Consider the following 20,559-nt stretch of genomic DNA (forward strand, 5'->3'; position numbering starts at 1 on the left):
TTCATACCTGGCCCATATCTTGTACAGAAATATGCCAGGGGTGATTAGGGAAGCAGAGGCATTTAGTTTGGTAGTGTTTAGGAAGAGGGTGGGCAGGTGGCTGTACCAGATTGGTTGGGAAGCTTCAAAAGAACTACTCCAATCTCGTTATGCTTGGTGACCAACACGACTTCAAGGTTTCCAGACAATTGATTGGAATTTATTTTATCATTGATATAACCAGTTTGACTGTTTTGCCTTTCTGGTTTATGCTTTTTTTCATTCTCTCTTCTGAGAATTTCTGGAATCCCTGCCACTGCGGTCTTCAATAAAATATTGTTCTTTCTTCTTTATTTATTATTTTAATCAATCAATGTATTAAGTATACTTATTCCTACATACATATTTCTAAATACTCATTCTTAAATATATATCAGCACAATATATTATCTATTTTATAATCAGAAAATTAATAATACTTCCATAATATAGCCTAAGTGTATTCTCTATTATTTACTTCTATGAGCAGATTAAGCTTATTATGTATAAAGTGGAACTCCCCCCCCCCTACACACAGATGGATAGTCTAGTAGGGGGATTCCGAAATATGTTGTATATTGTATTTCTTATTCGTGTACTGTATTATGTTTTTTGGAAATAAACTAAATTGAATTTTTTGTGAAATAACCAATATGAGAAATTCGAAATGTGGTTGAGGATATAGAAAATATTCTCCTCTTTTCACTCCAATACACGATTCTATTCTTACGATTACAAAATAAAAAGTTACAGTTGAGAGAAAAAAATGGCGAATATCATTTTTCTATGATTCTTTTAATAATCGACAGCCTCAACATTGAGACTGATACATATTATTAATAGTAAGGAACTTGCGATTAGTCTCAAATTGTCGTGCTCTATATGCTCAGTTGCCTCAAATTCATCTTCATCATCGAAAAACTGCGGACAACGTGAAAATGAGAAAAATATTGTCACCTTTAAAAACTATAACTTATTAATGAACTTTTCTCATTATAAATATGCACTGTTTACGAGCCGTCAATTAACTTATCTCATTTAAGATGTAGAAAATATTGTGCAAAAAAGGTATAAGTTATAGGCTATTTTATTAATTTCATTCATCGTTGTGCACACAACTGTGATTTACATGACAGCGACGGCTACTTGACAAACTGAAACTTGGCAAACTATAGGCCTATATTCTTGAAGAATAGGCCTATAACCATCCTCTAAAACAGGAGACTGTATGCAAAGTTTCAAGTTAATTAGTCAAGTAGTTCAGACGTGATGATGCGTCATTCGTGTATTCCCTGTATCCAGTACATGTATAAGCAGCTTGTTTCCTTTGTTATATTATAGATAATAGACACACGGTATTTCATTTTTGCTAAATTTTTAAAAAGTTTTCAAGGGTGATAATTTTGGAATTGAGTCCGATAGTAGCAAGCATTCAAAAGGCACACCAGTGTTTAATGTTAAGTCGGGCCTAGGCCACAAACTCAAGTTCTGTCGTAAATTTGTCAAACTCTTTAAATAAGGATGATATAATTTTAAATTTATACACAGAAATTAACTTCATTCGTTTTATTCGCAAGAAAACATCTTTACAACAACATTCGTAATTCATACAAGCATTAATATTTCTAAAAATTGAGGCACAGAGGAATGTGGAGTAAAATCCAGACTGCTAGGCTACCAGATTCAAACCCATAGTAAATAAATCTCATAGATGATTAATTACAGTAATAGTGACCAACACAGTTACCAAATACACTAATTCGAAAATGAATTGATAATGTATAAAATATATACCAAATAAATTGATAAAGTATACATAACATAACCAAACCTATAAAGGGACTTCATAAATGAATAATACAATACTTGAGCCAGGGGCAAATATAATAATTAGTCCTGCGTTACGGTAATATTCTGATGCACAACAGATTATAAAATATTGTTTTAACAAATTATACATTTAAAATGCGTTAATTACAAAAAATAGAAGTAGGCTAACTTGATGATCAGTTTTAAAATAATGTAATAAAATAAATTATATTTAGTCCTCGGACAAAATTTCCAGAAGAATAAAACTAATTCTAGAATCAAGCGACTCAGCATAGAAACAGCGTTTATAGGGAGTTTGTGGGGGTGAATCCGCCCTATGGCTTGTCAGCAAATTCCAGATTCGAATTAAGCGCCCCAAAATACATATAGAACCGTCGAGAAAAATTCTTTCGGGGCTGTTTCCTGAAAAACGACCACTGGACTATTATATTTCCATCTGGTTGGAAGAACATAGCTGGGATAAATCATAACAATTTTTTTCTTATGCACTTTAAATGATTTTTTTATCCTGAAATGAAGGAGTAAGTCAATTTTTTGTCCAACGAACTTGACCTGTAAAATGGTTCTAAGAATAGGCCTACGTGTTCAAAATTTGAAGCTGATTGATCAATTCTTTCTAAAGTTATTGTATAACATTTAGTAATTAAAAATTAAGAACTCGCTAACGCCTGTTCAAAAATAGTTGAAATCGTCGCCGTCATACGAATTATATTGGTGTGCACAAGCCTCAAAAGATGAAACTCTTTTTACACTTTCTCAACATTTTCTACTTATAGAAGTTTTTGATAAATATATTATTTCGCAAATCGAGAAGAAACTAATCATTATCATAATATCAAGATCTAATATACAGCTCAATTTAAACATGACAATTTTGTAGAAGAATAAATACACTAGTAGTATTTAAAAGTAGACTGGCTATCTACATAAAATCAACAATAAAAAATACAACGCGTCTAATAATTTAAAAAATATGAAAAAAATCATATTTAAGGTACTGGCTCACATGACTAATTTTAATAAAATGTATCATAATAAATTATGAAAATGGAAGTATGTATTTGGAATAACTTTGATTGAACTCATCATCGTTCATGATGAATAATTCTTAACATAGGGCTACCTTGACATAAGCTGATCTTCGACAGATGGAATCACATAGTGGAGCGTCAAAGGTTGTGATTGGCAAAGAAGGTAGCTAAGAGTGTTGAGGAGTAATAAATGTATCTAAATGTCTCCGCTTCACTGTCAACTTCGCCGCCTCACTATCATTTGAGACATTTGAATTCATGCATTACTTTTCAACACTTTGTGTGACTCTTAGGCAAAAACTAATACATCGACATTGATAATAATTATAGACCTCTTGAGATTATGTTGTAATGTCTGATTATCGAGTTATTGCACAAGTTCAATGTAATTCTAATAAAATTTCTTCAATGAGTTTCATATAAAATTAATGTGCTATACAATATTTTCCTAAATCTTGGAAGAAGAGTGAAAGAAAATGTAAAATAAAAATTATAGCTAATCATAGAATGTCTAAAATACCATGTCAAATTTGTTTCAGGACTATTATATTGCCCAGATGTAATAACAGATTAATATGTTGATTATAATATCTTATATTTTTATCACTTCATATTACTTTGTGCACCTTCTTAATTTTTTATTGATATAAACTAACTTTCAACATTGACAAGATAAAAATACGAAAAATCGTGAAGTATATAATTATGGAAATGACCTTATACCTTAATAATATTATAATAAATGAATACTGAGTCCAGTTAACATAAAATTAGATAGAACATTTATTTCTTTAAGCATGGATAATTTAAGCTGTAATCCTGATAAGAAGATTTCAATGTAGCTGAATAACAATAACTAGGCTGCAAAACATTACAAGAACCTTTACCTTCACAAAAACAAACATACATGTTACCTTTCCATAACTGATCTAAAATAGTTGAGTTAATTGTTAAGCACTGTATAATTTATCTCTTAAAAATATTGATTGAAATTGAAACCATAAATGATAGTAAGGGATTTGAAGAGTGATTTAATGAGATTTGCAATCGATCACCTTGGTAAGTGATTAATGATATATTTATAATATCTTAATCTAGAGCAGTGCTAGTTGATTCTTCAACTACTTCAATGTCGTCTTCACCAGTATTCTTCAAGTTATCCGGCGATATGTGACTTGGTTCTAATTTTTCTGGAAAACTTGTGGATCGACTCCTAGTTTTGACTACAGGTGTCAATGAATCAGTTACATCATCATGGGGAATTTTCCTCTTTATTTTTCGGTTTGATCGTCTAAGATTTGGAGTAGATCCTTCATCTACTAATATTTCATCAGCTTTAGCTAATTTACTTTGATGGTCTTTGGATACAGAGCCATCCAATCTTTTCACTTTAATTTTCAACCCAGATTGTTCTGATAATTGGATTGGGTCAGTTTTCGTGTGCGGCTTTGGTTCTTCATGGATTTCTGCGACAACGGTATGTGTATTACTATCTTTAATCTCAATAACACTTTTATTGAGGCTAGATTTCTTTGGTTTACCAGCTTGTTTTTTCTGAGTTTCAGGATAAGGCTGATTTTTTTTACAACCTTTGTTCTTGCTAAGTTTTCGTTTCCCGAGTGGCTTTTCTGTATCATTGCCATCAACAATTTTGATGGTGAATTCAACAGCTTTTCCTTTATCCATAACAGCCTCTGAAGAATCCAGGAAACGTTTCAAAGAGTTCAATTCCTTGCAGACGTTTTTCAATTTGGTCTCGTCGTTCAAAGCTTGAATTCGTTTTTCTATGCAATGAATTAAATTTAATGCCCTAGTTTTTATTCTAGCCTCAGAAGGTGAGGGGGAGGGTGAGGGAACTGCTTGCTTGGTTGGAGTGCCATCAGTGGCGGTGTTTTGTGCTTCACATTCGTTCACTAGGGCCGAAGCCTCGTTGCTTTGTTCTTTGTCATCCGTTTTCTTAGGTAACACTATGGTTCTCATTTCACGAATAGGTTTCGGAACTATCGGTTCTAACAGAATGGGTGTAGCTTTATTTTTATCTGCATTTGCTGTAGTTTCATTCGATTCGCTATTGTCCTCAAATCTTGCTATGTTTTTACTCTCATATTCACTACTTGAATTTAATAGACTATTATCTAGAGTACTATTTTCCAAGTCTAATCCCCCTAAATTATCCATAATTTTTATATTTTTCCTGAATAACCTCCCCACAGCATGTATATGTTTGCACATTGTTCTGTCAAAATTATATACCTTGCAAGTACATTCGAACATATGAGCACACATGTGGCAGGAAGTACAAATTAAAGGACACTTGGGATTGCATTCATAAGTTTTCCTTGTCACTACGAAGATCAACCTAGAGCTTTCCGATTTTACTTTCCATTTCCTGTTTTGCATACACTGAATAGCATCCAGATCCAAATTCATTGATACTGAGTGATGTTGTACCAGCTCTTGAGCCTGTCTGGAAATTTTCGAAGTTCTATAGTACTGTCTGTCCCTAACAATCTTCAAAAGTCCCTGCAGTGTTCTTTCTAATAGTTTAGAATACTTTCCTTTGCTATTGCAAACAGCTACAAGTTCATTGTAGATTACATCGAGGTTTAAATGTTCATTGACTCCTACAGACTTCTTGTCGTAGCAGCCTGCCCAAAGACGCACTCGATGGAGGTAATTGTCTTCAAAATATGTAGCAAACATCTGTGTCTGAGGGCTTTCCTTTAAGTGTTTCACAAAATTATTCAGACTGTCATCGAACTTGGAAGAGTCAGTTACACTTAGGTAGGAGTAAAGTACTTCATAAACAGCACACTGCACGTCCTCATTGGAACTGTGATCAAGCGGTCTCTCCAATCAGCATCGACAAACCGATTGCTTAGCAAATAGTAAGGAACAAAGCCCATCACTTCTCCCCATGCGTCAAACAACGATTTCCTATCGTCTGTCATTATTGCTCGTGCACATAATGTGCCCATCTTGTCCCTAATTATTTTAAAGAAAAGCACTTCTATGCTTTTAGACATTGCACTGCATACCATGTAAGCAACTGGGAACGCCTCATTCAAATCGTCAGTTACCATTAGAGATAGAAGAGATAGATCATAACCATTACTTATACTCATCCATGTTATGTAGAAAACTCCATTTTGACCAAACTTGCGGAGTATGTCCTGCTGTCCCTTAGTCATTAGCACCACACAGAAATCATCTAATCCTAGAAAGTGTTCACCTTCGGCAACAATCTTCGATTGATTCTTGGGTTTGTAGAAGAGTATGGGACTTTCATCACCTAGACATTCCATTTCTCGAACCCATTCGTTGACACTGGCAAATCCGCAGCTGAATTCTCTACTTTTAATTTCTGCTTTGATATTGTACGAGCGCTCAATGTTCCTGATATCTTTCATTGTGAGTAGATGTATCCGATCAACGTCTTCTCCTACACTAGCCCTTATATTGTCCAATACTATATCACGTGAGACGCCTTTGCCAAGCTGGCTGGCGATATTGTCTTTGTCGGCTTTTGTCAGTCTGAGGAATTCGACGGAAGGATCGTGGCCGTAGTGCGTTGAACACAGTTTGGCCAGCACAGTTCCATCCAACTGTTCGACGCAGTCGATGGAAGCAGTGCAGTAGTTGCTGATCTTGGACGACACTTTCTTGAACTGATTGCGCACTCCTTTGCTGTTGCTGACGAATGTACCCGACCGACTGCAGTAAAGATAGGTGTGTTTCTCGCCGGTTTGGCGCCGTATGCGTGTTCCTGACTTCTTCACGAATCTACATTTTTCCTGCTTCTCAAAAACCTCTCTCCATTCTTCAAAATCTAAAACAATACAACAGAAACAGCTGCAGTATCTATTCAAAATATGATTATTGTGCTATTTTTATATTGTGTGTTGATATAACTGTTATGATTAAAAAGTGCATTATTTCTTGTAATTTTAATCTGGTTCTCAAATGTACATTTGATAAGCATATTAATCATGAGGTTTTCAAACTTCATTATCTTTCTTTGATTGAATATTAGTTTTAATTTTTAAGTAGAAGCAATTTGAACAGAAAGCCTGTTATAAATCAATTTATTAATTGAAAAATAAACGTTATCCAAGAAATAGTTTATTTCGACACTTAAGAATGACTTTATTAGCCTAAACCGGTTGTTTTTTTACTATCTATTTCAATCAAGAAACTAATAGGCTAAGTGCCGGTTGCAAAATAGGCGGTTAAATTTTAACCATGACTAATTCCACGAGCTCTGAATGTGTAAAACTGATTCATCGATGCGTACGGTCAGGATGGTACATACGCACTGACGGTCGGTCAAACTCTGTAACCGGCCTTAGACTTTGTATCATCACAGCGAAAGGCTTGGAGCAAAATTTTTTAAGGTAAAGTTATTGTATCTCAAGATTTTTGCAGTTAATTTTTTTCGCTGCTATATTTGAGGTTGAATTAGGTTTCTATCATTATAATTTGTAAATTAAAGGTGTATATTTATCGAGTAATTATGTTATTGATAATATTCATATTATCATTGTAATTTGTTTATTTTATGTTAGAAGCCTCTCGCTGACGACAATACATGCATGATGAACATGTATGTGTGCATGATAAAAATGCATATACATACAATTACCTTCTCATGCATGTCCTACCGTTGGTGGTCAGCCTAAGGCTCGTTGAAAACACATTTTAAAGTTTATATTTATAACACAATTATGTGTAGGCTAATACAGCAAATATGTTGGCAAGTGATGATGAAGAATTAAATAAAAGTAGAACGTTAGACTAACCACTAACGTTAGGACATGCATGATAAACAAAGCATGTACATGCATGTTTGTCATGCACATTTACATTACATTACATTTACATTACATTATCATCAAGCATGTTTTGTGATCAACGAGAGGCTTCTTTCTAACATCAAATAAACAAATAACAATAGATAAACCACTGGTAAATTACAAATTATAATGATAGAAATATAATTTAACCTCAAATAGACTAGTGAAAATAATAAACAACAAAGAATCTAAAATTGCAATTCCTAAGAGGCGTGTCAAAACGCGTGGTCAGGCAGCTCGAGATGCGTCGCTACAGCCGCCTCGGCTAGAGCACATAACCTATAAATTGATTCGATGACTCATTAAATTTCTATGTTGTAGAATGTTATAGTGACAGATGAATTAGAAGTACTGGCTACTATATTGCTTTTACAATACATTAATATCTAATGAATCATCGAATTAATGAATTTATAGGTTATGTGTTCTAGCCGTGACGGCTATAACGACGCGTCTCGAGCTGCCTGATTACCCATCTCAATACGCCTCTAAATAATTGCACCTCAAGATACAGGTATTATATCGAAAAATGTTTGCTTGCTCGAAGCCTTTCGCTGTGATGACAGAACAATGTATTATGACATGTGTTTCATGTTTATCATGCATGCCCTACCAGCCTTGGATTTTATACTCAACACTGAAATTGATTTATTAATTCAAAAGTATAATTAGTTTAATAATAATTGATTTCTTCAAATTATTGTTAGAATTGAAAGTTTTTGGGTTTTTCAAGTTAGATGATCAATACAGGAATTACCTACTTTAAAAGTGAAACAGAATGCGTATTTTTCATATTTCTGCTTGTTAAAAAATAAAAATAGAAGTTTTTAGGGTTTTTATTGCCAAGGCTTACTTTCCAATGAAATCTACTCTGCTCAGCCCAGAAACAATACTATTGCTTTTTAAGGGATTGTTGACACATTGGAAGACTAGCTAGGCAGACAAAATGAACCATTTGTTGCGCAGATGAATCCAATGCTCATTGAAACGATGCTATTTTTTAGATAGTTCACTCTTAGCGAACAGTTTTGAATGAAATCTTTTTCTCAACAAGAACATACAGCTATCGTTGATAATTTTGACCCACCAGTTTCAGAAACTTGGATGTTCATCTCAGATTCGAGTCATCTAATTTGACAGCCATCTTTTCCTATCCTCAAAACCTTATCAGTTTGCAAGTACAGATTGAATTTGAAGTTATTTAATCAGAGCTTAGACATGTAGAGGTTGACTTATCATGGATTATCATTATTTAGGTCGAGTCTCAAAGATATTTTGAATGAATATTGTATTATGTCGCTGAGAAAACATTCCAATCAGTTCACTATGAACCGATTGAACGGTTCACTATGTTTACCACAAATCGGTATCTGTTAGTAGGAAAAATTAGTTCTATATATTATTATAAATTTATACCTTCCCACCCAGGTTTTATTTTTGATAAAATTTCGGAAAACAATGTTGAAAAATATTCTTATTAATCTATCAATAATATAAAAAGTATGATTGAAAAAAATAGGTATTTCAGATAGAATCTATCATTAGCTATCAACAATTTAATCATTTTAAAAAGTATGTTTTTCTGCTTCTGTTTCGGCTATTAGAGCAAAAACTCATTGGAGATCAGTTCTTTTCTGTTCTGCCGAGTATACTACATTTGAAAGTTCTTACCATAAAAATAATGCCTTATTGTAATAATCGTTGAAGTGAAAATAAGAAAGTGCCACTATAAAATATACCTATTTCGGGTGAGCTTTTCCAACATTCACGCCAATTACCTTCAACATAGAAGCTGAAATATTCAAATTGAATATCAAAAAGAATTTATTTATCAATAAGATTGAAAATCGTACTATAGATATGACCCAAAACTGTCCTAAATTTGAAACAGTTGACATTTCCAAAAGATGGATTAAATTCTTACTTCATAGTATTTGAGTCCAATTTTATGGCTAGTATAAATCATAATAGTCCAGTCAAATGGTCGTTTTTCAGGAAACAGTCCCGAAAGAATTTTTCTCGACGGTTCTTTATGTATTTTGGGGCGCTGAATTCGAATCTCAAATTTGCTGACACGCCAGAGGGCGGCTTCACCCTCAAAACCCCCAAAATTTCGGACTTTTTTCAATCAGAGAAACGATTTACGGGAGCGGAAAGAGGAGAAAATTCTCTACAACCTTGACTACTTTTTCGATTTTTTATTCGAGGTGTTTTACAAGATACGCAACTTTGAATATGCGAAAAAATTTTGATACGTTAATCATTTCCACAGTCTCGCATATTCAAGTTGCGCATCTTGTGAAACACTTCAGATAAAAAATCGAAAAAGTAGTCAAGGCTGTAGAGAATTTTCTCCTCTTTCCGCTCCCATAAATCGTTTCTCTGATTTCAATACAGTTCAAAAGTTACAGCTTATTGAAAAAATGGTCATTTTCATTTTCTCATTTTTTTCTGCTATTTTACTGTTATTCAAGAGTCTCTAAAACGAGTAAGATACATGATAGAAACTTGCGATTGGTCTCAAATGAAAGAGAATTACATGCTCTTTAAGTTACGTTGCCTTAAACCCATCTTGCATGACTGTTTATTATCGAGAAACTGTCAAGACTGTATAAATGAGGAAAATATCGCAAATTTTTTGATGTTTTAAATCAAACGTATCTTACCTCACGATTATATTTTCACAAAATTCATTCATCTCACATGAAAGAGGAGGTTCTATTGTACAAATCAAGACCAAGTACCGTTTTTTAACATTTCAGGTTACCGAGATACATAGTTTTGAATATAGAAATTTGCAATTTTTCTGTGTATTTAAATGGGGGCTAAAATACACTAAAAGAGGAATTTTTTATTCTCTCATCAAATTTCAGTTAAGATACATGATTTTGAACCGCCTTGATGAGCTGAGAAGAATGAGCTGTAGTACGAGGAGATCTGATCATTGTGTCAAAAGTTAAAAGTGTTAAAAGTTTTGATCCTTGACGTATCCTTATGACGTACCCCCCCACTAGGAAATTATGAAATCAAATGTTTCTAACGGGTGATTCTCATAGCGAATAACCCTCGTGAGATGATTTCAGCTGAAATATGTAATTTTTTGTTAGGAGGGCCTTAAAAAGGTATTATAATGAAAATTTTGTATTTTGGCTGTGGGACATGATTTTCTATTTTTGGGTGTATTCCCCCTCCCCCCACTACTAAATTCAAAAATTCCTAGGTTCATAATGAATTGTTCTTTCACGTGATGTGTGGTTTTTTATCTATACTAGAAAAATATCCAAGTTGTATAGGGTAGAAGTGGTAGGTTTCCATAATTTTGAAAACCCCTTAAAAATACCCCTTTTTTGAAAATTCGTAGCTCCGGAACCAAAAATGATAGATTCCTACGCAACCACTCAACTCATTGGAAATTTTATTCTCTTCAATTTTGTCAAGAATGATTTTTCTTTAAAAACTCACGAGATAAAATGGGAAAATTGAAAATAGTCCGAAATTTTGGGGGTTTTGGGGGTGAAGCCGCCCTCTGGCGTGTCAGAAAATTTCATATTCGAATTCAGCGCCCCAAAATACTTATATAGGCTAACCGTCGAGAAAAATTCTTTCGGGGGTGTTTCCCTAAAAACGACCATTTGACTGGACTATAATCAATATCTCAATATATAAATATTCACATTATACCGGAGAGTCTTAGACCGCAGTTAACATTGCCCCAATGATAGATGACGGCGGTGTGAAATGGGTTTTATTGTAACATCAACTAAGGTATCAAAAGTTAAAATGTGAGAATACAAATTAGTTACCTTTCATAGAGCTGAATTTCAATTGAGAGAATGCTAGAGGTTTCTTGTGAGTATGCATGAGATGAGACTGTAGTTTTTCTCTCATTGAGCACCGGAACGTGCAGCCTTTTTCTCGGCAGGATATTGACCCCTTCGAGTAGCAAACGACATTGTGTTTACGTTTCAAATGATTGTAGTATCCATTATGATGACTGAACATACTTCCCGGGCAGAGGTCACAAACATATGACTTTTTTTCACTGCTCCTGTAAAAGAAAAATTAATCATTTGTTGAGAGTATCTAACGATTTTCTCCTGATTTCCACCCATTGAGTTCAATTTTCAAAACACATTAAGATAATGTCTAACAAATAGATTGGATAAAATGAAATAATATTTTGGATAAATGGTAGAAAACCGATTGAAACTCTCTTACTATAAGAAGTAAGGACCATATGCACCATCCACGTTCACATTAAGGTGCATACAGATATACGCGCCTCGAACACGCTCCGCACACGCTCCGATCATGATCGTTACGCGACATGTTACGCAAGGGTTCGAAATATGTTCGAAGGATGACCGCGTACTTGTCGTATTGTTGACTTCGCTACAACCTAACCTCACAAATGTGAAACGTTCAATCCAGATGATACTGTGACAAAACTAAACAAAATTCAATTCAAAAATTTATTACAGTTATACAAGCAATTACCGTGGTATAGCATAAAAATAAGAATACACTTTCAGCACCACAGAAATGACAGCAGATATACAAATATATATTAAGAAATATTTACTCTCGCACAGGCATTACTGCTGTGTGCGAGAATGAGTCTAAGGTAGGAATAGGCTCTACATATATATATATATATATATATATATATATATATATATATATATATATATATACAATACATAAATAGATTGAAAACACTTGAAAACTTACATTTGAAACGGAAATTTTCGGAAACTGAGTTTCCTTCCTCAACCGAGCAGTGAGTGGGTATATATATATATATATATATATATATATATATATATATATATAAAACAGGAGACACAAGACATAAATAGATTGAAAACACTTGAAAACTTACATTTGAAACGGAAATTTTTGGGAACTGAGTTCCCTTCCTCAACCGAGCAACCGAGTAGTGAGTGGTTTAAAATCAAACAGTTGTGACCACAGAGTACACACGGAGAGTCGATTGTAGCAGCAGAGACCACAGATTACGCGGTGCAGACGGATGGAGAGAAAAAGGGTACAGAGTCAGGGGATATTATGGGGGTATTTAGGGGGCGGTTACAAACGGGAGATTTAAGATCTGAGTGGGTTATGAATAAGGAGAGGTTTAGCTCTATATTTTGCAGTACTTGCATAGATCGGTAAGCTTGTTGACATTTAATAATAATAATAATGACACTACACCCCCCCCCCACTAAGAAAGGAACTACATTTCTCCCCCCTATCCCTATGCCACCCCCTAGAAACCCAAGAATCCCCTTCCCGCCCCACGATAAGTAACGTACTCCCCCCCCATGCAAACCCAAGAAACAGATCACCCACAATGGCGTGAAAACGCCAACACCCGCACATGCACACACACACACCTCATAAGATAGAATCAGGAGATTCAGAAAAGAGACAGTAAAATGATTAAAATTTGTAATAGTGACCGGTGATAAAATGTGTAAAAGTCTTCTGATTTTTTCAGTTTTGAAGCTCAATTGAATCCATCCCTAGAATCTAAACTCAGAAGTGATCAATCTTTCACAAATCTCGCCTCTACCGATACCCCGAATCCACCTTTTAATTGTTATTTTGAATGCAGATATTTTATAGTTAATGGAGTCTGTTACAGCTATAGGTAAGTTTTTCAACAGAACATGGGCTATGTAGTATGTATTATTAGTGGAGATGGTTTTGTTTACCCTTGGTATCTGGATATTGTTATGTATTACTCTCCTTGTTGTATAATCATGAGTAATAGTATTAAATCTGTCAGGATGGGTTTTTAATATGTATGTTGCCAAAGTTCTAATGTATGTCTAATTGCCTGACATCAAGCACCTCCATCTCCGCGAAAACCGCCTCAGTCGAGTAGTCCCAACGCCTCCCAAGTGCAGACTTTAGAATCAGTTTTGTATAATTAATAGAGGATTCAAAATAGTTCTGAATCCTCCTCCATAAGCTAGGATCCCTCCTCCAATAATTGATTGAAAAAATGCATATTAAATTGTTAGGATTTCGTTCTTGTTCAATATTCTCTAAGTTTTCTAAAAACATGGATCATTTTTCTTAGTCTGCTGTTCTGATAAGCAACATGTACAGACCAGTTGAATCTATTATCAATAATTACACCTAGATATTTGTAAGAGTCTACCCTTGCAATTGACTCACAGTTACAAGACGTATTGTTAATGTTACCACATGTATGCAGTTTGACCCCTTCAACTGAGGTGTCGCTAGCATCTCTCAGGGAGACCGGCATTAACTTTGTCTTACTGACATTGAGCGTCAATAAGTTATGAACAAACCATGTTTTTAATGACGCCAAGTCTCTCTTTGCCCTATTCAGTACGGATTCCCAGTCAGGCCCCTTAACCAGAACAGCAGCGTCATCTACAAAGAGATAGATCTTGCTATTTAAGTTCAATCTTGCAAGGTTATTTACATAAATCAAGAATAATAATGGACCAAGGATGTTTGGGTCGCCGCCAACCTGTCTCCTCGCTATATTGATCACAGGCGTCAGTAAATCCCCTGGCAAAATATACCATTGCCGTCAACTAGTCTCCCAGACAGTAAATCCCCTACTAGAACGAAGGAGCTTGTTGTCGGCGACAACTAAGCTCCTCACACGCTCACGACAACTAGTCTCCCTGACAGTAAATCCCCTATCCCCTGCTGGAAAGGCCTATGAGGGGTCTGATTGTCGTGATCGTATCCGACAACTAAGCTCCCCGACAGCTAATACCCTATGGAACATTGAAACCAGCTTGAAACGGGCGGGGAAGTAGTACAATCACAGATACTGTTGTACACATTCTATGAATTCGATTATTAGAAGAAAAGCTTGTTGGAGTTGTCACTTCTATCACTGCAAACATAAAATTTAAAAAAATAAACTATTTCTCTTTCCGAATTCAACTGACTTGGAAATGTTCCTTATTGAATTGGCAAGCAGTTTCAGAATGAGATTGTACGTCTCGCAAGTGATTCCTGCATGTATGCATAGAATATAACATCATCAAGAAAACCTCTGATCTACTGTTTAGTCTTCAACTTATGGCATTCAAAACTTCAGATTGAAACTTTATACTCTTATATTTTTGTTTTTCCATGTAATGTGAATTGTAGGAATAATTCTACATTGATTTGTCACTGTTCTCTTTTGAATAACTATTCATTAATTTGTAACTATACTCTTTTGATTAATTATGATTGATCAAAGTTGATCTTGATTTTCTAATATAGTATTTTCTTCTAATATGAAATGTCAAGGGTTGTGTGGCAGCGAGTCCTAAAGGTGCGTACAGATATACGCGCCGCAAACATGAGCAATTCACTTTTAATCAGCTGACTATATCGGTATTTTTACAGAAACGGTAAGATACAGATATAAAAAGCTTGGCATCAGCTGATTAAAAGTGAATTGCTCATGTTCGCGGCGCGTAAATCTGTACGCACCTTAAGACCCCCGCAAAGTGGAACCACGCTAATCCACGAAAAGCAACCCACGCCGTGGGATGTTTTGTAAACCATTGCTATAGAATTATTCATAATCAATCAGCTGACAAGTGGAATCATATGATCATGAGCATACAAGGAAAATCCACCAAGTCCATAAAAGTAAATTTTTCAGTGAATCAATTTCTAATTTTTAACATCAATCATAATTTCCTTATAGCTTAGTGATTTTTCACAAAATAGTTTCGTGCGAGGAGATTCGTTTCCGGGTTCGGTGACAACAACCAAGCTCCTTGCATGCTAGCGTCAACTAGTCTCCCCGACAGTAAATTCCCTACTGGTTCATAGGGGACTAGTTGTCGAGACCGTAGACGACAACTAAGCTCCTCGAACGCTGACACGTAAAGTTAATCAGGATTAAAATCTAACCGGCTTTTGTGCAACTGGGCCTTTGTGAGGGAAATTTTTGCCTTCCCTTTGGGAATTAATCTCAATTTACTGTAATTAGATAGAACATTTCTGTATGAATGTTTTTATAATTTCTTCTTTCGTAATACATTTTTTATGCTTTTGTACTCCAGAGCGAAGCTCGGTCCCCGATATTATGGGGTAATTCAAGGAAGCATCCGGGAACGCGCCAACTAGTCATCCCGACAACTAGTCTCCCCGACAGTAAAGCTCCTTTTAAAACCACATTCGAGGGGATTTACTGATGGCGTCAACTGAGCTCCTGAGAGAGGAGCTTTACTGACGGGGAGACTAGTTGTCGGGATGACTAGTTGGCACGTTCCCGGATGCTTCCTTGAATTACCCCATAATATCGGGGACCGAGCTTCGCTCTGAAGTGCAAAAGCATAAAAATGCATAAAAAAGTGCAAAAGCATAAAAAGATTAGCCTACGAAAGAAGAAATTATAAAAACATTTATACAGAAATGTTCTATCTAATTACAGTAAATTGAGATTAATTCCCAAAGGGAAGGCAAAAATTTCCCTCACAAAGGCCCAGTTGCACAAAAGCCGGTTAGATTTTAATCCTGATTAACTTCACGTGAACCAAATCAGAGAAGACCATTTCAAAAAGATGGATCTACTGGAATTAATCAGGATTGAGAATAACCCGGCTTTTTTGCAACCGGCACCAAGTACCTGATTGAATGATTACAAAAGTTCAACAGCTGAGTCATAATTTTGACACAGTCCCACACACATGAACTCGCTCACTCACTTCCATCACCAACAGACGACGAAATAATTATTATCAGCTGTTTTTCCAAAGATGATTAATAATTATCCTTTTAATGTCCTTCAGAGAGTTTTCCAAGGGATGAGACCTAGTTCAATCGAATCTTTATATTATGAACCTACTATGTTCTGAATTTCGTGAGAATCGTTAGAGCCGTTTTCGAGATCCGGTGAAATACAAACATATAAACATCTAAACATAAAAATAGAAGTTGCTCGTTTCATAGTGTGGAATTCTACTTGTTTCAACTGGCTATTTCCTCCATTTATAACAGTAAACTGTTTACGGTTACTGAAATAAGATTTAAACCGATTTAATGAGTCTCCCTCTATCCCAATCAGTTCCATTTTTTGAGCAACTTTCCCCTATCCACAGAATCGAATGCCTTGGCCAGATCCAAGAATATCAATGCACATTCTCATTACTTCCCAATGCAAAATTCACATCTCTGGTTATAGCGGAGAGGGCATCTGAAATATTTTTTAATTTTCTAAAACCATATTGAGAATTAGTTAGTATTCTATTGCTTTCAAGGTGTGTTGTTAATTGGTCTTTTATTACTCTTTCAAGAATTTTGGAAAATATGCTGAGTAGGCTGATTGGACGAAAGTTTGAACTCTCAGTAATGTCTTCTGATTTAAACAATGGAATCACCTTTGCAATTTTGAAGGCGTCAGGAAACTCGCCAGAAGCGATGCTCAAGTTGATGCAGAAGTGGAGCAGATAGGCTTTGAAAGTCGGATTTCAGGATATCAGCAGAAATGCAGTCATATCCAGAAGCTGAACCGCCACGCAGGGATTTCACATAAGTAAGCAGCTCTGTCTTGTCGATAGTGTGTACGATCAATCTAGGATATATGGAGAGGGCTGAGGAAGGGAGGGATCCTCCATAGATCTCAAGACAAAAGATTTGGCTTTTATTTGGGTGCATGGAGCTGCTTCCAGTCCAAGCTATCAACCATATCTACCAATTATAGCTATCAACTCTACACTAACTGTTCAATTAAATTGGAATAAATTTCATCACGTCATAATAAATTTCACAGCTATCAAATCTATATTAAATTTTCAATCAAAATAAAAAATAAGTTTCATTCCAATTCAACTCTATAATTGCATTTTCTAATTTTAGTCTACTTCATTTCTGATTTCTAATTTAAAATCTCCTCTTTTCTATCAATTCATAATCTACACCTTTCCTTACCCATAACCCACTAAATTTGAAATCTCCCGCTTATAACCCATAATAGCCCACCAAATACCCCCATAATACCCCCTGTCTGTACTCCTCCGTTCGTCTGTACTGCGAGCTCTGTGGTCTATACTGCATCATTCGTCTCTACCGCGTCTCTGTGGTCGTGACCGTTGGAATTCAAATCAACACCACTCCCTACTTGGTTGAAGAAGAGAGCACAGCTCCTCGAAAATTTCCAAACAATAATGTAAGTTTCTAAGTGTTTTTACTCTATCTATGTCGTGTGTTTCCTGTTTTAATTTATATTATAAATATATATTATTACCCTGTAATAATTATAAATGAAAGCTCTACGAAATATAGAATTATAGTTCACTCAACACTGGCTGTAAAATGCACATTGAGATCAAGTTTTGGATGTTGGGGTGGACCTTTGAATTCAGATACCCAACCTACAAAAAAAAGAAGATAAACCAGCTCTTATGGAATATTGACTTGGAAAACTATAGGACTATTGAGAAGGCTACTTCTTAGTACGTTAGTAAGCCACAACACAGCCACCTCTAATAGCCTAAATTCCAGCAAACAACAACGTCAAACATGTAGGTACAGTTAACTTGCCAGTCCCGAGTTGAAAGAAAAATAGAATAAAGGAATGACCTACAAACACACGCCGCCGATGACAGCTGATACAGGACGGTCATGTTTGTAGGACAGACAGTTTTAGGGATGTGTGCGAAAACACAAGAATAGGTTTTTACCTTCGAAGCACCTGTTATGTTATGTTTGAAGGGACGGATTCAAGGATCCAAAGGTTCAAAGATCAAAGAACCTTACACGTCAACCGAAGCTTATTGAGTGTTCCAAGTACGATAGTTGAGCAAACCAGAATACCTATGTCATTACAAGATTCAGGAGTTTTTCCCTATAATAAATAAAATCCTTCCCTTTTTCTCTCCCTCCAGGGAGAGGACACTCCAAATTCTATATCATCCTTGGATTCTCCATCTTTCTTCCTCTGACATAACGTGAACTTCACTCTCACTATAGTTTGCCTCACATACATGACAGGTTGGGACTACTCAGGAATGTGTTCAATCTATCTTCATCCCTGTTTGTCGGGTAAAAAATGAGAACCATCATTGTTTGTCACTGCAAGCAACCGACAGGCTGGAGCATGAGGCTAGTCACTAACAAAATGTTTCGACATGAACACGACACTAAACATGACCAATCCGAACGCCTGACAACAGTCTTCCTGACAGTACACCTGACCTGAGAGAGCATATAAACGCTACATTTTTATCAAACAAGACTTCTTGAACAGTCAACAAACAGAAAACTACAACTCAACTACTGGAACAGAGCAGTGAAGAAATAAAGTAGTACACAATACACAAAAACCCAACAACAAACTAAGTCAATATTGCAGGTGCAGGTTAGTGGCGGATCCAGCAGGTGGCTTGGTGGGAAGGGCAAACCCCACCGAGGGGTTTGGGGGGTATGGAATACTTTTCAGAAGTATTAGACATTGTAAAACGTTAGGTTAATTGCCTACCCAATGAGACCCTAAAGTAACTACTTCAACCAGAGAAAACGTATACAAGATTGTTGATTTCTATGCATCAACTTATAACTTACTTACAAGTAAGCAAACATTTTGTGTTCATGTGAAGGTGATTTAATGATATCTTAAATGAAAACCTCTACCTATAGTGAGGTCCACGTTATAATGGCAGTGGATAATGATAGAAGAATAGCGATGCCGATTCTCTGCATTAATCAATTTTTTTTCTACATTGTCAAAAACATAATTGGCATCGTTGTGGACCTAGAAAATTATAGTACCATCGGCTTTGTCGAGTGATAGACAAGGATAGCGAAACCAAAGTTGATCAAATAGGCCTACTGTCATTATAACGTGGACCTCACTATAGTCGTTATCATTTTCATCAAAGTCATGTTAGAATACACTTTCAAATCGTTTGTACGATTATCTATGAATTTATGAGTATCAAAATAACATTTTTATCACTCAAATGTTTGTAGGTTATTTGTACCATATAAGAACAGTGTTTATGAAACAACACTTTGAATCAAACTAAAAAAAGTACACTATCAAGGGATATGTCGTTTTAATCTAACCATCTAGTTGAAATAGGAAAATTATTTTAATTGAGAGAACTATGAGATTAAATGTTGTTTTACTAAACTACACAAGACCGAAATAGGCTAACACTAAACTATAGATGCATGGATTAGATACAAAACAAATTAGGTGCCACAAATTAATTCAAGATAATAAAATGCCTAACCCATCTTCCAATTTTTCAGAATCTTCATCTGCACTGGAAAACTCAATATCCTCATCTTCCTGTTCATCTTCTATTATTTCATCCTCTTCCTCAGCATCGGCATCGGAATCTTCTTTGCCTTCTTCCTTTGGCACAATTATTTTAGGATTTTCACTCATTTGCACTAATATAAACTACCTAATATTCATTCAACTAAAACCTAGTCAAATATTGTAATAAATAGTTTAATTATTATACTTTCCAGTTACTCCAACTATAATTCCTTTCAAAACACACAATATACAACAAGAACAAGAATCAACAGAGTCCGCACAATTCCACAGTTCACAGAACAAGGTTGAAGCACTGAACTCTATACTAACTGGAATGGACTAGCAACACAAAGAAAGTGAGGCAGCTGGTAAAGATAGGCAACCCGCATTGCTGTGGGATTCGTCATTTTGTAACACATTGGCTCTTATGGAAAAATGCATTGCACAGTTTCAATTTCTATTTTATTTCTATATTGTATGTCTTATTCCATGGTAGCGTTATTTTTCCTTTATTAGGTAGTTCATTGTTAACTTTTTGAGAGCAAAAATAATAAAATAGGTTGAA

General features: G+C 35.3%; 1 protein-coding gene across 1 annotated transcript; it reads right to left on the reverse strand.

Moving 5' to 3' along the window:
- Nucleotides 1-1,569: 1,569 nt before the first annotated feature.
- LOC111055535 lies at nucleotides 1,570-20,293 on the reverse strand. Its single transcript, XM_022342749.2, has 3 exons — nucleotides 19,963-20,293; nucleotides 11,536-11,780; nucleotides 1,570-6,708 (listed from the first exon to the last, which is right to left on the reverse strand). Exons 1-3 carry the CDS (start codon nucleotides 20,118-20,120, stop codon nucleotides 5,660-5,662), a joined length of 1,452 nt encoding a protein of 483 aa, XP_022198441.2. The 5' UTR covers nucleotides 20,121-20,293; the 3' UTR covers nucleotides 1,570-5,659.
- Nucleotides 20,294-20,559: the final 266 nt, after the last annotated feature.

Source organism: Nilaparvata lugens, chromosome 3 (assembly GCF_014356525.2).
Source record: "Nilaparvata lugens isolate BPH chromosome 3, ASM1435652v1, whole genome shotgun sequence".
Lineage (NCBI taxonomy): Eukaryota > Metazoa > Arthropoda > Insecta > Hemiptera > Delphacidae > Nilaparvata > Nilaparvata lugens.

Bases quoted from the DNA above. Each gene is read 5' to 3' on its own strand.
- LOC111055535 (XM_022342749.2), bottom strand. From the start codon at position 20,120: ATGAGTGAAAATCCTAAAATAATTGTGCCAAAGGAAGAAGGCAAAGAA. The intron at 11,781-19,962 runs GTTAGGCATTTT...TTTCTTTTACAG, and splicing joins TCTGAAAAATTGGAAGATGG to GAGCAGTGAAAAAAAGTCAT. The intron at 6,709-11,535 runs GTAACTAATTTG...GTATTGTTTTAG, and splicing joins GAAATTCAGCTCTATGAAAG to ATTTTGAAGAATGGAGAGAG.